At 42.8% G+C, this 19,972-nt stretch overlaps 1 protein-coding gene across 3 annotated transcripts in view; it reads left to right on the forward strand.

Annotated features, from left to right (window-relative positions):
- Positions 1–19,972, forward strand: part of EXOG (exo/endonuclease G) — a 319,256-nt gene that overhangs the window by 193,056 nt on the left and 106,228 nt on the right. For all 3 annotated transcript variants that reach the window (XM_085632028.1, XM_085632029.1, XM_085632030.1), the window contains 3 exons: positions 15,094–15,243; positions 16,322–16,461; positions 19,343–19,419. In XM_085632028.1, coding sequence (XP_085488154.1) covers positions 15,094–15,243; positions 16,322–16,461; positions 19,343–19,419 — 367 coding nt within the window. The remainder of the gene's footprint in view (positions 1–15,093; positions 15,244–16,321; positions 16,462–19,342; positions 19,420–19,972) is intronic.

The raw sequence follows: 19,972 nt of genomic DNA on the forward strand, positions 1-19,972 counted from the left end.
TAGAACATTAGTCACCTGATGGAGCCAGAAACAGTTAACCTACGCAGTTCAGGTGTCCACATACCAATTAATCAAAATTAACAGTCAGCAACTTCACACTGCAGCTTGTAACAGTTGAACAGGGACTAGATGCTCATGATAAGGCAGATTAAACGTGTCCTTCCTCCCCAGGGCAAAAGAAGAATAACCACATAGCATACTAGGTCTAAGTGACCTCAGTCATTGTCACTTAGCTTGTTGTCAGTTCGGTCTTCTAATCTTGGACTGTACTTTGCCTTCTTCCCATCCACATGTTTAGCGAATTTTAGGGCGGATTTAGCGTCAGTGAAAAAATGTGAAGAGCCTTCATGACACACCTTAAGTTTAGCAGGATATAACGACGAGTATGGGATCTGTGCCTGCAACGGGATCCGTTTTGCCGGCAGGAACTCGCGTCTCTCTGCTTGTACCGCCGGTGTGAAGTCCGCATAAAATGATATGTGGTTACCTTGATGAGTGATTTTCCCCAGTTCACATGCCTGACGCAGTACCATATCACGATCCTGGTAGTTTAGGAGTTTCAACTGGATGGCCCATGGAGGAGCACCCACTGGAGGTTTGGGACCCAGTGCTCGATTAGCGCTTTCCACCGCAAAGACCGGTGAGAGGTGTGCAGCAAAGATGTCCTTTAACAGTTCCGACACAAATAGCTCCCTCTTGGTAATTGCTGTAGTTTCCGGAATGCCCGTAATACAGAGGTTATTCCGGCGGGACCTCGCCTTCAAATCTTCATTTGTGGCCCAGATGATGCCCAATAGCTTATCCATCTGTCGCAGTTGATCTTTTGTCTCCACCTGGAATTCGTGGAAGTCTGTTTGCTTATTCTCCAGCACATCAAGCCTGTGTTCATGAACTCCTACTTGGGCTTTACATTTTCCATTTGGGCCATCAAAGTGTCTAATTTTGCATCAATAGTACGAAGGCTGGACCGCATTTCAAGCATTAATGTACGAATATCTTCACCCTGGTCTCCCAGTTGCCCCTCAGTACTTCCTCCTGCAGCAGTTTCAGGGTTTGATTCCATCAGGCGTGTAGCCCTCTTCTGATCAAAGCTAATTTTGGGCTGTTTTGCGTCTTGCTTGCCCATGGTATTTTATGTAGATACACCACAGTAATAGAGAATAGGCTTCACGATAATGCACACGTAGACACAGCCCCACTCTCAATACATGTCCTCTTGCTACTTGCGGTTCACCAATAGGCTGACGGTGTATTCTTGCCCATAGTCCATTTACATCCCGCACCTCGATGTCCATTAGGGGCAGCGCATACAGCTCTCTGCGTATGCAATCTAATACTGCAGATGCATGGGACGATCAGGAGTCTGTTTAGTTTCGTGTCCCCAATCACCGCTCAACAGCCATTCATCCCAGGACTCCAGCCAACACTTTTTCGGCTCCCGCACCTATGCCCAATGGGCGCGCCCCTCCGTATGTGCACTGCGAGACAGTCCGGCCCCAAGATACGTTGCTTTGGGCCCCTACGAAGTAGAGACGCTTTCCCATCCCCAGCGTGTAGTAGGGGGCAGTTCAGGGAATAGTTTCAAGGCACATCGCGCTCTCCAGATCCCCGGCCTCAAGTAGATATGGCCGCACCTCTGTATGGGCTTCGGGTCCACCTTCCCCTCCGCTCGGCACTCTATGGCTCGTAGCACAACTTCAGGGCAGTGCCAGCATCCAATCCTTCACCGCTGGTAGCCGCAAGTCTGCTGCTCCCGACAGAGCAGAATTGGCTCGACTCCGACTCCCTTTCATGCACGGATTTATGTAGGATAATATCTCGGCCGGCGGAGCTCGCTCACAGAGCGGCCATTCCGCAGATCGGCAGACCACGCCCCCATGTTTCACCTCATTATTACCTTATGAACATCCAAACACAGTAATCGGCAACTGAAAGATAACCAATGCATAGGATCTTTGTCTGTGCACAGAACAACACAGGCTGCTCCAATTTCACTTACTTTTAATTGTTTGAGCTAGATACTAATTTGAAAAACAATCTGCATATAATGCAGCACATGAGGGATTATATGGCAAATGCGGCAAGTCCATAATTATGCGGAAAATGCCACCAAACTGCATAATGCCAGTGGCCCTGGCTAAAATGCATCTGCTGTCCTGTTGTAAATCACTGGCTTGTGATTTCTCTGGTCATTGTGTCCTTCTTTAGGCTCCACATGCATTACAAGCCTGTTCATTTCCCCTGGACATTTGTACTTCCAGTGTGACACAAAGTGAGGCTATAGAGGAAGTGTTCTCTGAGAAAGGTTTACTCCTCTAAGGTTGCTGCTTTGACAGCACTGCAGTGGTATTTTCAGTCTGGCCTAGTGCAGATTGAGTAGGTGGAAGTTGACGTGCCAGGGATGATATATTTTTTTGTGTATTGTAGAACAGTGTCAGATCTTGTTTGATGGAGAAGGACGGGTCTGAGGGCAGACAGCGAACCGTGGAAAATGGACCTCAACCATGGATGGTGTTGTTGTTTCCCACTGGTGCCATGGAGTCTGTCCTACTATGTCTGCAAACTTGTGGAAATACACCCCTTCTGTTCTTGACTGTCAGGGTAGCGAGGATGAGCAGTCAATGCTTCTTAGGTAGATAGTGTGGCAAGGAAGAGCTTGAAACTCAACAGTTGGACAACAAACCCAATAACATACTGCCCGCCCTGTATTTATTTTAGTTAGAGGAAATTATTTTAATGTCACAGCAGAACAAAACTCTACATTGTTCAATAGGGGCTCAGTTACAAGTTTGCGAGATCACTTACTAATCCTAGTCATGAATTACACCCACTATGGTGGTATCTTCCTTTCTGGGACTCTCTTCCGTTGTTTGATGATTTATACAAAAGTATCTGCTTAGGCGAAACCGTTCTTTCCAAAGTGATCACACTAGCAGCAGTGTATGTTCTCACAGAAAATGATCTCTCCCTGATCTGTTCAGTCTTTCACTTTTAGACCCTGCTTTACCTGTTAATGGAGATGCAGTTTGTGTGTTGCTGGGGAATGTGCTCATCAAAACTTCACCTTCAGCATCCAATGATGTGAGGCCATGGTAACAGCCTGTAGACTCTGGCTGCCAGGGTTTGGTCTGCAGGTGCTCATCGTTGGTAGACGCAGCTTCTGCGCCAGCATCAGTCTGTATTCATCTTCTGCATTTATGGCATCCAGACTGATTTCCTTATCTGGTTCATCTTTGGCAGTTGCAGCCGCAAAGGGAACCACATTGACAGACCGTGTCCCATCATCCTAGAGGTGAGCTCTAACTTTACTTTTAATGGCAGTATTCCACATGCCTACAACACTGCTTTTCTTTGTCTCGTGGCCACTCTATCCTCCTGCTGAGACCAGGCACTCTTTCCCTTTCTGAGCAACAAACCCCTTTGCAGACCCTCTACTTCTCCAGCAAATTCTACAGACCTCTGGGATTCAGGCTGTTATGCAGACACTAGCCCTAGTCACACAGTAGCTCTTAAAGTACTCTCTGGACCACTCACTTCCTTGGTCAAGAAGAACTTAGAATTGGAACAAATTGGGTTTAAGTCCCATCTTTATGCTAATTTTCAAGAGTGGGATGTGGACCCATTTTCTAAGGTTTTGGAACCGGTATGGTGGTGGTCATTTTCTGAATGTAATGCAGCAATGTTGTGTGTCCCACAGCAGGTAGTAATAAAGCTGCGTCCAATCAGGTGCATCCAGAACAAGGGCACAATAACTAAGAGCTCTATGTACCTAACTGTCATCCACGTTCATAAAGTAGCAATCAGGAAAGACAAAAGGGTACGCCTTGCTAGAAACATCCTAACCTTTAACACCCAGAACTGCTGACCCACTGTTCATGTCTACTATCCTTCAAATGACCGTGATTAGGAACCCCTAATTAGCAACCCCTTGATAAAAGGCTCTTTGAATTTCTAAGTATAGCCCTTTGTCCACCCTCCCTCACTTCAGCGTTTGGGTATCCACCTTCTAACAACAGAAATGCAGTCAATACACTTCCTTTTGTTGTTGTTGATTTTTTCAAAAACCTTTATTGAACAAAGTTGTGCAGCAAGGTTACAAGATTGCATCGTTTCAAGACATCATGTACAGGCATGCAATATATTTCAGCGAAGGTTACCTCGAACACGTAACACTTGAAACAGTCAATACACTTCCTTAAATATATTTATTGCACATTTTCTTCAATCACAAACATTCCCACCACCCTCCCCACCCCATAGGCTTTTCTGGTAAAAAACAGATAAAACAAGTAATTTATGACAATCTGGGTGAAATTAAACATACCAAATAGTTTAAAATTCATTAATTGAGCTGACAATCAAAACACCTCCATTAATACAATCACTACAAAAACAAATGTGAATCAAACAATTCAAAGTGCATTGTGCTAAAGAGACGGAGATCAATGGACACCCGCCATCCTGCGCCATGAGTATACATGCTATTTTAATTTTCCCATCTGGATAAAGGTGCCCAAATTAACAGCCTTTTCCTCCTCGCCTGATGGCCTTTTCTAGCATAGACCGTTTTCTCTAAATTGGAGACTGCTAGTAAGTGATCCAGCCACTGCTGAAACAGTGGGGGTTGCGAGTCTAACCATGCTGAGGCAGTTGCTAGTCTTAATATAGCCATTGCAACGGCAAGAAAATATTTTATTTTATGAGTCACTTCCTCTTCTAATACTTCTAATAAAATTACCTTTGAGGTCGATGATAATTCTATATCCAATTTACAATATAAAAAACATTGAATTTCATTTGTAAGGGGATTGGAGAAGTGCATGCGGCAAATATGTGAACTATATCTGCGCATGACGTTTCACAGCGGGGGTAATTAGTTCCCTACCCATTCCCCATTTCGCGATTCTAGCTGGAGTGTAATATAGCATCAAACTTGTCTTTAAAAAACTGCACTTGTACGTTAGCCAACATTAAGATGGATTGAGATCAAATAAGAGCTTTAGCGAACTCTGCTTCTGACACCGCCATCTTCTCTTGCCATTTAAGAGAGAGTTTGTCAAGATTGTCTTTCATTTCATTATTCAGTAAATGAAATATTGCCCCGATACGGATGTGATTCTGCTTTATTAAACTCTCCACTAGTTCCTTTTTATCAAAACCATTAGGACCACCTCCTTTACACTGTAAGTAATCCCTTATTTGCAGATACTTAAAAAAACTCCTTATTGTTCATACCAATCTCTACCTTCAGCTCTTGAAATGTTAGGAAGCCAGAAGGAGGAAAAAAAAGTGCCTAATTTGTCTATACCTGTCTGCATCCAATTTTGAATGTAGCCATCCCCAAAGATTTCTGGCAAGTTCGGATTATTCTGGATCGGAGTATACCCAGTCTTCCTAAACCCGTCAATTTCCGAAGAGATTATCAAACTTTGTAGACTCCCAAGAGACACTTAAAGCATACTTTTTTATAGTAGCTCAGTTCCAATTGTCTTCAAAGGCACCCCCATGCCCCCCTTCCGATTAACAACTCAAATATAGAAGGGATGGATTTTACGGGTTCAATTGTTGATGGTTCTGCAAGTAAGATACAGCTATATTGTAGCGTGGTAGCCTAATACCACAATTTAAGATTTGGCAGGGCCCTACCTCTTTCCCTTGGAACTGATAGATATTTCAGCGCCCTTCTAGGTTTGGTATAAGCCCATAAAAACCTTGTTAAGATAACGTCAAATGCTTTTAACCATTCGTTTGAGAATTCCAGGGAGATGGATCACAAAAATATACAATTTTGGGAAAGAAGATCATCTTTATTGCATTACGTCTTTCGACCATTGTAAGATGCAGATTATTCAGCCTAGAAAGTTCTTTCCTAGTCTTCCCTATAAGGAGCTCTAAATTTTCCTTTACAATTTTCACGACATCGAATGATATGCAGACACCCAATTATACCGCTTTTTCCACTACTCGTTTGTCTGCCGCCAAGATCTTATCATTGTAGCAATTTGAGTTTTACCTTTATTCAAAGAGAAGTCCGAATTCTTCCCAAAAAGGGAGGCTTCCTCCTCGATTATTTTGAGAGCAATTTCTGGTTTGGGGGTCACTACTGTGATATCATCCGCATATGCAAGAATTTTACTTTCATGTCCCTGCGATGTAATTGAGGGAATTGCGGTATTTTGTTCTATTTTTCATATGAACAGATCAATATACAGTGCACACAGAAGTGGAGAGCAAGGGCTTCCCTGCTGTGTTCCCCGGGCGACCACCACCGGCCCAGTCAGATCCCCGGAAATACAAATATTAGCAACACGTCTATAATATAAGGCTTTGAATCCCTGTATACGTTGATTGATGCCCATTACCTGCATTGTCTGTCAAAGATAGTGCCAGGAGACCCTTTGAAATGCGTTTTCCGCATCTAATAAAATCAAGGCCATAGGATCTCCTGACACCTGCGCTGCATCGAAAAGTGAGATTACTCTCCTAATGTGATCTGTAATATCCCTCCCCGCTATGAAACCATGCTGTTGATTAACCACTAGTTTTGTTGTTACCTGCGCTAATCGTGTGGCTAAAACTTTGGAGTAGATTTTCGAATCCCCATTTATTAGCGTTATTGGGCAATATGAGCCTAATTTTACAGAGGGCTTGTTCTTTTTCAGGAATACAACAATTTTGGCGATGGACCATGTGCCTGGATGGGAAGCTCCGCGAAATATATTTGATGAAAAAGTGCAGTCATATGGTCTTTCAATTGGGGAGCAAATAGTCTGTAAAATTCTGAGGGGATCACATCTACCCCAGTCGCATTACTGGAAGGAAGATTAGAAATTGCTAACTAGATCTCTTCCCACCGTAGATCCCCTTCCAGGGAATCCCCCTCTCCCCCCCCCCCCCCTCCCCATCGATAGTCAATTTATTTACAAATGCTGTTTTCAAGAATTCTTTTGTCTTCTACGGACCATCCCTAATATCTTTTACTTGAGTTCGAGACTAACCCGAAAATAGTCTTGAACTTCTTGTATCTCACTAATCGTGCTTGTCTGCCTTGCTCTGACAGCCACATGGTACCCTACTTGCTCACTACGCTCGTTTGTTCTTTCCTTCCAGACCGTATACTGTTCTGCTGTCCGATTAGCAAAAATCGCCTCAATTGCTGCCCTCACTGTTAGTACCCCTAATTGGGCTTCTTTCATGTCCCCTCCTTGTTGTAATACTCTGATCAGACTTTCTTCAGTTACCACTAAGCTGTCTTGTTTGGCTTGTATGATTTGGTTCTCTTTCTTTCCCTGATACGATGAAAACCTCTGTGTTTTCCCCCGTAGGCTTGCATTAAATGTATCCCAGACCATACTAAAAGAAGCGCTACCGCTATTCCCTTTAAACAATTTTGAATCCACTCACTAATATGTCTACGGTAAACTTGATTTGTGAGCAGGGCACGCTCAAAACTCCATGTGTTTTGCATTTTCCCCCTATTCCCTGTATTCCTAAAACCAATGAATAATGGTCTGAGAGTAACTACGGGTATCGTTCAATTTTACAAGTTGCTATAAATGTATTTGAAGCAAGGAAATAATCCAATTGAGCATGTGTGAGAAGCGGAGCAGAGAAATACGTGTATCCGTGCTCCAAAGATCTCTTGCTACTCCATACGTCAATAAGGCTATGATACTTACAAACCCGTTCTAAGGTGTGAAATACTTTTAAGTTTTCGACCAATGTATTTTTGTTGCCCTCCCTTATCCCATTTACTAGGGAGATTGATGTTAAAATCCCCACATAAGACAATAGGTAGGTGTCGATAGGTCAGTTCATTAGATATCTGATTAAAAACATAAGGCTCGTCGAGTATTCCACCATAGATTGTGCACAGCTTAAATTTGTCTCCGCTAATAGTATGACGCACTACAATTACCCATCTGCCCTGCATGTCAGCCCGTACTTGTGTACATTTTAATCAATTAACTCGTGCTAAAATTGTGACCCCCCCAGTACGCACCCCTTGTGATGTCCCACCTGTTAGTCTATAACCCATTGTGTTTAGCACATCCCTTTGTGACCCTTCAATGTGCGTCTCTTGCAGACACACAATGTCTGCTTTGAGCACCTATAGCCCTATTGAGGTTTTAGATCTTTTCTTAAAATCATGCAGCCCGTAGAGGCAATGCGTACCTTCCAACTACCTCCCATTGTCCTGCTGTGTAAACGTATCTTGGATCATAGCAATTGACATTTCCAAAATACCATGCAAAATCTTTATCTCCCTCTTAGCAGACCTCCCCATTTCTTTATTCCTTGTTCCAGAGTGTGTGGAACCCCCTCCCCACCCCTCTCCCCCAACCCAACACGGCACTGCAGTGTGGCCCCCCCGCTCCCTCAATAGCCTACCCCCCACCACCCTTTTCCAAAAAGTGAGCAACCAGGCCTAGCCTGTGTGAGGACCTCTGCAATACCAAACTCGCCTTCCCATCCTCCCTCATCTCCCCAGTCACCACTATTAATCCTTTGTGACCGCCTATCTGTAAAACTAAGTGTGATAGTTTTTCTCTTTTTTTACCCCCTATTCTCTTTTACCCCTTTTAAAACATTCTCCGTTTAGTGAATCACCTTCAAGTTACCCTACCCTTTATCGGAATTTGCTGCTTTTGACCTTATTTCATATATCAGGACTCACCCCCACAATTCATCCAAATACTCCTGGGCCAGCAACTCTGAGAAGAAACTTTGTGTGCGCCTCTTAAGCAAAACTTTCAGTTTAGGTGGATTTTGTAAGTATACTTCGGCCCCTAACTTCGTAAATGGTGAAAACATTTTTCTTAAACGCCACCTCTGCTCTACGGTGGCGTGAGCAAAGTCTGGCCGTGAAGAAAAAGGACACTCCCTCAAACTCTTTTAGTGTTCGGGCATGCCAGATCGTAAATACTCTGCCTCAGTAAGAAATTGCAAAGTACACCAATACTTCCCGGGGTATTCAGTATTACCCACTTGCAGTTTCTTGAGCATTAAGGTGAATCGATGCGCTCTTTGTACTTCTGTTTCCCCAGTCCCAGTCTATGAGCTCTGGAAAGGCATGCTTTAGGAGTTGGACTATATATCCCTTGTGGTTCCCTCCTTCGCTGCCCTCTGGAATAACCAGCTGTCTCAAATTGTTTCTCCACTGTCTGTTTTCCTGCTCCTCTAGTTTCCACGTCCTATCCGTTAACTTGGGATCTTGGGATATTCTCGGAGTCTTTAATTCCGCAACCTCCATTTCATGAGTTTCTGTGCAAATGTGCACCATAGTCATTCTTTCTGAAATCTCAGAGCAGGTTTTGTTTATCTTTCTGACCACTCTCTTTAGTTTTTTTTAAGCTTGTCAAGCCTGACGATTATCATTCCTGACCTCCTCCTGCATCTGTTTGATAGTAGCCAAAATAACCAAGGGTGAGGGTTCCGCCAGACCAGTAGGCTCCAGTCCTGCTGTGGTACCTGTTGTTCCTGCCCGATTTCCCCCGTGATCACCCCCTCCATTCTCCCTCCTTGCTGATCAAGCAGTTGAATTGCTGAGTAGTCCCATCTAAACATGGGGATATCCTTTCGTGATAGTGACGGGTGTGCTACACTAACACCATCTTGTCCTGGCACAGTCCATACATTTCCATTGTCGGCAGAAGCTAAATCTACCTTCAACTTGTGCCTTGCTAAATCATGAACCTTCCAAAATGGGCCCAATGGTTCCGGCACTCAGACTCTGACTATACACAGAGTCTGGTTACCATGCATGTGCTGCACATTCACCCTACATACATGAACAAGAAAGGTCAGCGCAAGTGTCTGGGGGTTACACTAAAGTGAAACATTACATGAGTGGGGACAATAGACCATACTCCCTTCTGACACAGGAAATGACCTGATGAATAATAATAAATTACAACACTCAGTACGCTGCTACCTCTTCTTTATGTGATCAACCCAGAACATGGGCAGTAGTCATACATTGGTTATGGGGCCACGCTTGGTGTGTCCCTCTGGGTCACAGAGCAAGCTCTGTAACTTAGCATTATCAAAGGCAGGTCTAGGCCTCAGCACACATGCTGAATTAGCATTTTGACAGAGCCAACATGAGTCAAGATACCAGTTTCACTTGCAGTTGGGGCAGGTTGTGCTTGAGTTTATGCCCATATACCATTTTCGGTAGGTTCTTCAAGTCATTGATTTCATGTTATGTCCTCCATTTTGTTTCAAAATTGCGGATATACGCCCATGGAGCTTGAGTAGGATAATACTGTCAATCTGGAAATTTAGGTCAGCACAGTGAAGGAACTGTTTTGTTATTTGGCGATGAAACATGTGGCCGTTATTTACCAATTTCCTGGAAGTTACCCATCTAAATGTACTTTGCAGCACAAATGGCCATATTAAATTACCCAGTGAAACTACTTGCCTAAGGGTTATGATAACATGTTCCTTCTGTTATTGATGGGATAAGAAATATGGATCTCTTCTGAAAGCTTGTTTAAATAGGAAAGTTTTCAATCTCTCCCGAAAGGAAAGCAGTTTCTTTCCTCAAATCTTCCGGAAGTCCATTCCATATCTGTGGTATCATACAGAAAATTCCCAACAGCCCAAAGTAGTTTTTTTGATGTGTGGGCAGGTCAGCAAAAATGCCTCTGAGGGGCATAGACTGCATCCAGGCACGTATTGCATTAGACGTTCCTTAATATAAGAAGGAACTGTGCCATGCAACCTCTTATGCAGCCAATGCGGTTGTTGCAGCAGTGGCGTAGCACGTGCCTGTCTTGGTAGCTTGAACAGTAGTCTTGCTGCATCATTCATAACCACCTGAAGCTTACCCAACAGCTTATTGGGGAGGGCAATGTACAGGGCATTACCATAATCCAGCTGTGACATGGTCAATGCAGCCACCACTGTTCACATAGTAGCAAAGAAGAGTATAGGAACCAGTTTCTGGAGATGCCTCAAGAGGCCTGTGTACCTCCTGCACGCTGTTGCAACCTGCCTAGCCATTGACAGGTTACTATCCAGCTTTATACTGAGACTTTTCACTACTGGCATGGAGTCTGGGATGGGACCTAACTCCCATTGCTAAAACACATCCCTCCATGGATACCTTTTCTTAGTGATAGCTAGAATTTCTGTTCTATGAGGATTCACTTTCAGCGAGTTAGCTGTCATCCAGTTCACAGTGAACTGTAGAATATTCTGAATGTTCAATTGTTCCTGCGTGGAACATTTGATCCGTAAGACCAACTTATAGTGTCATCTGCTTAGTTGAACAGTTGGCAATCCAATGGTGCTAATGCTGCAATGAGAGGGTATAAAGAAATATTGAACAGCAGTGGGGATAGTGTAGATCCCTGGGGAACCCCACAAGAGAGCAATTCTTCTCTAGAGACATGCCATCCATCTGCAACCTCTGTGACCGGTCATTCAGAAACGATTAAATCCATAGGAGTGCGGACCCTGTAATACCGCATACCATTAACCGGTACAGGAGCACTTGATGGTCAACCGTGTCAAATGCTGCTGTAAGGTCCAGCAAGATCAATACAGAGGGACTGTTCATATCAGCCACCACTCGTAAGTTCATCCAGAACCGAGAGCATCCCTAACTCATTACTATGATTGACCCAAAAGCCTGAATGGTGAGGATGGAGCACTTGCTGATCTTGCATGAATTTTGTAATGATCCTAGTTACATGCCGCTCCAGTGTTTTAGGTGGAAATGGCAGCAGAAAAACTCGGAGATAGTTATTTACGTTTTTGGGATCAGCTCTCGCCTTCTTTAACAGCGTGCTAACCTAGCCCTCTTAAATCTCAGAGGCACTTTTACCGATGCCAATGAAGTGTTCAGAAGAGGCAAAGCATGCCCCCCCAGAGTGGGAAGGGCTGCTTAAAACGCAAGGGCGACAAGGGTCTTCCGATGATCCAGATTTAACAGCTGCCAGAGAGGAGGCCAGGATCTCTAGATCCATGGGTAGAAATACTGATAGACACCCACCCTGATGGGGGGGGCACATCATCCACTATCTGTGGGGGGCCCTTAGTGAAGTATCCTACCAAAAATTGAAATCCTCCACCCCACTACTATCTGATTATATCTGGAGCACATATCACTATTTAACTCCAAAAATAGCTGGTTAAATAAGAGTTAACCAAGACTTGAAGGATCAGGGAACCCATCTATAACTAAGGTCTGATTGGCTCTCATAAACAAAGATGTTGCTGCAACTATTTTGGGACTCGGTGACCCAGTCCCCTGTCCTCAAAAAAGAATAGGAAAATACATAATGGGAGCAGTGTAGGGACGCACGACTTCCTTGGCTAGGTGGGTGGGGCACTTGGAGCCAAAAATGTATTCTTTTTTTTAATTTGACTGCGGATATGTAGAAAAATGTAAAAAACTAAAAAAGAAATAATGAGAAAAGGGGTAGGCTGCCACCCTTTTTAAATAAAATAAGCCCCATGTTGTGCCAGGATCTGTGGATTGGTGCAATGGTATTTGTTTTGGGAGGGGTGGTGTGTGGCCTCCCTCTCTGGGCCATTTAAAGGCCCTGGTTACCCCATCCCCCAGGGTTGATGTTCTTATTTTCAGGTGGAGGTGTGTGGCCACCCACAGGGGAGTTGGGCACAGGGCCTCCCCACAGGCCAGGCTCTGCACCCAACCCCACCACACACATGGTCAAAGGCTGTACATGGTTGGCCATCAACAGGAATTTAGGGATGGGGCAGACTGTGCGTCGTGCAGGGATGGTATCGTAAGGTATGGCCATAAAATATTACTTTACTTTAAAACAAAAACCCGAGAAATTCACTGAAAAATACTAAGGTTAAAGTGGCATTCTAATTAGGTGAAAATTTCAGTTAAAACGTAACATTTGTGTTAGAAGTGGGTGCTTCTAGTTGGCAGAGGTTTGCCTCCTGCCCAAGTAGAGACTAGTCTCTAGTCAGGGTAAGTCATATACACACTCTAAATTAGCCAGTGCTCACCCTCTGGTAGCTTGGCACAGAGTAGTCTGGCTTAACCTTAGAGGCAATGTGTAAAGTATTTGTGCAACACTTAAATTACTGTAACTCAATGAAAATACCACAACAAGTCTCCACAAAGCGTTAAAAAAAGAAAAATATTTATCTGAGTAAAACAAGACCAAAACGAGAAAATTCCAATAAGTAGCAGTCGACATAGGGATTTTTAAAGATTAAATGTGAAAACTTTGCTTAGAAGTCACTAGCGGTCAAAATGTTACTTGAGGTCGCAAGGGACCAATGCAGATTGAAAGCTCAGACCGACCGCAATGGAGGGCAGGCCGGCTACCGGTCTCAGACAGGACCCGCTGAAGAGAGAGAGAAATGCCCTCTTTCTAATAGTGACATTTCTAAATTGGTAATGTCAAGTCCAACTTTACCACTAAAGAGGATTTATCACCACCATTCCAAAGAAATGAAACATGATATTGCTACTTCTTTCTGATCAGGAATTATAGCTTAAAGCGTTTAAGGAATCCACAATGCTAGCCTATGAGCAGAGTAGGCCTCACAGCAGTGAAAAACATATGTAGCTGTTTGTGACTTCCAGGACATTTTAAACTTAAAAGTACATGAGTGTAAGGCTTGGCAAGTTGTTTTAGATGCTAAGTCGAAGTGGCAGGAAACTGCACACACAGGCCCTGCAATGGCAGGCCCGAGACAGGTTTAAAAGGCTACTTGGGTGGGTGGCACAATCCGTGCTGCAGACTCGGAAGTAGCATTTAATTTACAGGCCCTGGGTATATGGTATACCACTTTACAAGGAACTTACAGGTAAACTAAACATGCCAATCAGGTGTACACCAATGTTCCCATGTTTAGAGGAGAAGTGTGTGCACTTTGCACTGGTCAGCAGTGGTAAAGTGCTCAGAGTCCTTAGCCCAACAAAAAGTTACCGCAAAAAGTGGAGGTAAGCAGGCAAAAAGTTGGCGGAAGACCACCCTAAGGATGAAATGTCTAACAATTTTAAACAAACAAAAAAACAGAAATTCACCAGTTGTAGTTAACTGAAGAAACTATAGCTTGAGCCCTCACAAGTATGTATATTTAAATCTTTTTCATTTATTGGAATTTACCTTACTGCTTTTAAGCTAAGTGCTTTACAAAATGAAATTAAATATTTCAATGTAAGTTTGCAATCATTAGAAAAAAAACACAGGAAGAAAAAACAAGGTTGGAATAGTAGAGTAACATTACATTAATAATAAATAATGCACACTTACCAGTCCTGTAAGTTAATTTCTAAAATTACATAATACTAACTACGGTTCACGTCTAGGAGCTCTCGGCCACTGTGGAAGGGAGCATTCACAGCCAACGAGCCCCAGAAGGAACACAGCCAGCCGAGCCATGACGCAGTCAGCTGTCCATGGGTTGATAAATAGGGGACCACAATTAAACCACCGAAGGCCTCCTGGTGGTAAGAATACCATAGGTTACTAACCGGTCTTTAAACCGACCTTAGGCACCAGCTCTATGGAACACTTTTGTTCTCTGTGCAAGGGAACTCTTGTTGTCAAGATAAGCAGTTGTTCCTTAACACCAGACGTGTCTAGTTGGGTGAATGAGAACAATCCTTGTGTTGTCTGGCACTTCCAGTCCTGGCCATTGGTGGGCAGGCAGTCCACATGCCTGTAACACGCAGTCTGGTTCACTTGGCTTCTTGACGCTCTTCTTCAGCTGAGCTCTTTATTGTGCCCAGATTGCTCAAATGAGAAAATGCACTTAGTACAGATCAGAGCGAGAGCCATCGCCTGTGGTTCAGATTAGTGTGGTTGTGTGGGCTCTGGTGTATTTTTAATTTTCTTTGTCAATGTAGTTCAGTAATAAACAGGCAAGTGTGATGTTGGTTCTACTACTCCAGCCAGAAGATCGTTTCGGTTTAACGCTATCTTGAGTAAATGACAAAGCGAATGGCAAAAGATGTTACAAATGAATGCATCACAAAATGTTTGATGTTTTAGATTGACCTGCGATTACGAGGAAATTTCCTAGGCGTACCCAAAATCTGATCTGATAATAATGGTCACAAATTTGTTCCCGACTTCTCTTTTTTTTCCACAGAACCGTGTGAAGACCATCTGCTGAAAGAGTATGGACTCCCTGTGGTTGGAGCAGAGATCAGACACTACGCAAATCATGCACTGTCCTATGATCAGGAGAAACGAATACCTAGATGGGTGATAGAACACATTTCCAAAAGCAAAGTAGTAGGTACGTGGAGCCAGTGAAGATGCAGAAATTGTGTTCGTTTTTTGGCGTGCTCTAAAGTTAAATGCTGGTCGTATGTACGTATTCTTCATTCAGGAAAAGGTATAAAGACAAGGCAATCTGAACTCTTTAGATGTGGTAAGCAGTTCCAAATATGTTGTTCCTTAGATGATTTTACATGTTTTGGTTGTAGCTGTATTTTTATATATTTACAATGCAGGTTACCATTAAACGATAAGCTTGCTCTCTATTGACTTCCAAATGTAGTTGTATTATCAGCATTGGTTATGCGCTCTAACACCAGTGATCCCTAGGCACTATGCCAAATGTAACTGGAGAAAAAAAAGCTAAAACATCATAAGGGTTATTAAAAGCTTGTATAAACAGCCATATTTTAGGCCAATGACGAAAATTAAATTAAAAAAAATCAGCACTTAAATTGGGGTAAAAGAAGTCCAGAGTTTAGCTGTGTTTATTGGGGGGTGGGAGCAAACCCTGCTGATCACCATTCATGAAATCTAGGGTTGGCCATTAAATTACAAGAGGTGGATCCCCGACTCCTTCAGGGAACACAATATTGGAGTGAATAGATGCTGGAGCTATCCTAGATCAAGATTTATTCACAGTGGATGGGGTTTTGAAACGTACACGTTGTTTCGCAGGGAGCCAATGGCGCTACCGAAGCAGCTCATAGGGGAAGAGTAAAAGATAGAAGCAACCAATCTGGCCACCATATGATGGATGATGTGGCATTCTTTCAGCAGGGTCGTAAGTACCTCCAGATAAGTGTGCATTGGCATAACCTATTCATGACCCTATTAGTTGAAATATAGTTTTGTATGTGGGGATCTATTACTCTTGTCACCAACAGGTGGTAAACCACAAAGATTTTATTCGTTTTTGCAATGAAACAAAACTAACGCCAATTTTTAATTTCACTGATCTGTCATCTGTTGCGAACATAAGAACACTGTAGTTTTAAAAAATGTGGCTATATCTTATTTCTAGGATTGCACATGTCCAAAATAAATGGTTGGTATTGTAATGCTCATCATGGGGACTTCCATTACTCCTCCTCCAGGTACAGCTGATCGCCGACATTGTAAATTCAAGCCAGATCCTAACATCCCACAAATATTTAGCGCTACCAATGAAGATTATTGGAAGAGTGGCTGGTCGCGAGGACATATGGCACCTGCAGGAAATAACAAGTTTTCGACGGTGGGGGCCCTTTTTATATTACATAAGGCTTTAAGACATGGGATCAGGAAATGCTTTCAAATGCTGGGTGTGCAGGCTTCATAATCTGCTGTTAAATGACAGCCTCTGTATCAAGGACAGTTGTACCACTTACGTTGAACTTTTGTTTAAAAGTATTGTTACTGCCACTGGTGTCTTGACTGGATTTGTAAAGTTGCTCTGAAGATAGAAAACATAAGACAACTTGAGTTACCGATACCTACTTATTTCCCGCCTTTGAAAAGCGTTTCTACCATGACGTAATGTAATTTGAAATCTCTTGCTTGCCATCTCTCTGAATCTCTCATGAAAACACTCTTTCCTTTGACTCTTATGCCACATGCTTGGTCTTCACTAAACACTGTAGCAATTAATCGAATTATGGTGGCTCACCATCCACAGTGGATTTTTAGTGCGTAAGATGATAACTCAACGGATATACCAACCTCATGGTTAAAAACACTTCATTGTGGATGAGGAAAGTATCCACCTTTTTGTGTCCTGTACATATATCTTGCAATTGCCTGAACTGTTTGGAAGAAGGTCCTGTGGCGTGCGTTTGTGTGTGTAATTATGGGGGTCTTGAAGCATTTTTAAAATGAAATTTCCTCAGTGCGTTCCTGATACCCCTGTATGCTAAAAAAAGGAACCTACTACCTCAACTTGCTCCACGTTCCCATTCCCCTCCTTTCTAACAAGGTGACATATTTTTCTGCCTCCTCCTTTAGCAGTCTCACCACTTTGTTGCTCAAATATACAAGAATTTGCAATGCAATTGGTCTTGCCTTTGGAACCTTATAGGTATTTAGCTATGTAGCACATTAGCCTGGGTGCTGAAACATCTACTGTTTTTTAACATGGAGGGAAAGTAAGCACCAAACCGCGAAACATGCCAGGTATGGGAACACATGGAGAGAAATACTACCTATCAGTGGGAAATTGTATTGTCGAAAGCTCTGTTTTTTATATAAAATCAGCCCCTTCGGTGGTCATATCACTTAAAGTACAAGATTTGAACAAAATATTATTTTCTACGGGTGCTCGTTGGATACAAGTTTCTATGGCCTGGAATCTAGGGAATGCTAAATTTATTCTGGTATTTTACTGACCTCTGTTGGTCGTTGTCTATCAAGAAAGTTAAAGAGAGGCAGTTGCGAGGAAAATACAAAAAATAAAGTCCCAAAGCAGAAAGCAATTCTGGTATTTTACTGACCTCTACTGGTCGTTTTCTATCAAGACCGTTAAATAGAGGCAGATGAACAGAAAAAAAGTCCTTAAGCAAAGGCAGAAGCAGACAAGTCCTAGGGCTGATCTCCAGATCCCACAAAGTACATACAACAGATCTTCCAGACAGCGCAAGCGCTGTCTAGGCTGCACCAAAAAATATTGGCGCCCTGCAAAACTCTTCACCACCCTCAAGATAGTTTTTTCATTTTCCCCAGGAGGGAGGCAGAAGCTGCTAACATGCTCTTGAAACTCTCACAGCCGCATAGCTGCTAGCAAATGCTCCCACTTTTGTTCTCCTTGGTCTCTTACGAACCGAAGTAGACTGTACCTGAATGACCCCTCTAGATTCTGAAGGCATGTATCTTTTGAAATGGAGTGCTCAGCTTAATTTTCACTCCTTAAGACCTTGTCCTGCACACCCCTTTCTATGCCTGAAAAACATTCTGCCTGCACCTGTTGCTTCACGCACTCTTGCCCTGCCCTTTTCCTGCCAGAACAGCTGTCTGTCTCAGATCACTGAATACGTGTTCTGATGCTGCTGCTGGGAAAGATAGTTTGTCTGGCTCGTCTACTGGGATGATGTCCAGACTAGGCCTCCGCAAAAGTGACCATAGCGGGTAAGGTTTTTTTGTTGAATGCATTCATCCAATGCGGATTTCTTTACTATGACCAGTTATTATTATAGCATACACATTCTTATAATTGTGTTGTTGTTCTTTACCTGCAGGTATCATGACATGTGTGTTATTTGCAGACTAAAGACTATATTTTGGTCCAATATCCTTTTTAGTTTGACTCAATCATTCACTATATTTCAGCAGCAGCATTAATTGCCTAAGGTCCTGACGAAAGCCTGATCCCAATATGGTTCATATAGGCTGAAACATGTTGACCAGTAATCATCACACCATAGCGGTTTAAATCCATACCACTGGTGCACTGCATTTTTAATCCTGACAGTAGACCTATCTCTATTAAAATTGTTGTTCTATGCCTTCTAGCCAGTTTTACAATTCACTTGATTTTTCATTTTTGTTTCACATTATTGTTTAATTTGCGCTGCGACTTCACTCACACTCTTGGCTAATCATAAGTGGGTTTAGGATACCCCATGTACTCCAACAAAACATCCCAGAGCTCCTCCCTCACAGTGAGGGGGTTGTAGCCCCTAAGGAACTAGGGGTTTCCTTTGGGAGGAGAATCCCTATGATGAAGCATGTCACCTCTGGTGAGTGAGGGATTACGTCCTAGCAAGGGACCTGCCCTTGGATGATTTCATAAACTCATATGTTTGTTCACACACATTCTTTATATAAGGAGTATTGTTTGATTTATGTATACTATTGTTACATGTTTAGACCCTGGGATTTCTTTGTATTCTGTGGTTCATTAGCAGCCATCACCTTTTAACTTGCATTTGCTGCTGGTTAAGAGAGCTGCAATGTGTGCATGCTACTTGCCATCCAATACGTGGCCCACTTGTATCTCTATTTCCCCTTACAAAAGAATGGTTATGTCTGGCTATAGAGCTCTGTCATCATCCTTTTGAGTTAAGATTTCATCCATTTTCATATCGTGCCCAAACACACTTCACTATTTCATTATTTTAACTTCTGATTTATTTTTCTTGTTACAGCAAGCAATGGCTGAAACCTTCTATCTGTCCAATATTGTGCCACAGAACTATGAGAATAATGCCGGATTCTGGAACAGGTAAAAAAACGATTTCCTTGTTGTGAAATGTTCACGAGTCACGTTTTTTTTTTTAATTTCAGTGCTTTGCTTTGGATCCCTAAGAAGCAGATCTGAAAAGAAAAATCTTGATTAAATGTGGGTGTGCTTTTTGACGTTCCTCTGGTTTGTCGAAACATTTAATTGTTGGGGAAACAAAATCCTGCAAGTTGGAATTTAAAGTAATTTCTAATAATTTACTTTCTATAAACTTTAGAAAGCTGCTGGTATGCATGCATGCTTCACTTAATGTCAAAGGAGGTAAAAACTGCTGAGAGTGTGGAAGCGGATTATTGATAACCCACTGGTGCACGGTCACCCTTCATCCACGGATTCTTATCAAGTAAGGAGGAATCGACACTGGAGTAAAGTACAAACCAATGATTATTTATTAGCATTCATGAATGGGGCCTTGTCCGACAAACACCATAGAGATACTCAAGGAGGAAGCACACTGAACGATGGTTACATGGGTTTATATAGCAAAAGATCACAAACAAGGGATGCCCAGAGGTAAATAGAGCTTTGAGAAAAA

Source organism: Triturus cristatus, chromosome 10, assembly GCF_964204655.1.
Source record: "Triturus cristatus chromosome 10, aTriCri1.1, whole genome shotgun sequence".
Taxonomy (NCBI): Eukaryota; Metazoa; Chordata; class Amphibia; order Caudata; family Salamandridae; genus Triturus; species Triturus cristatus.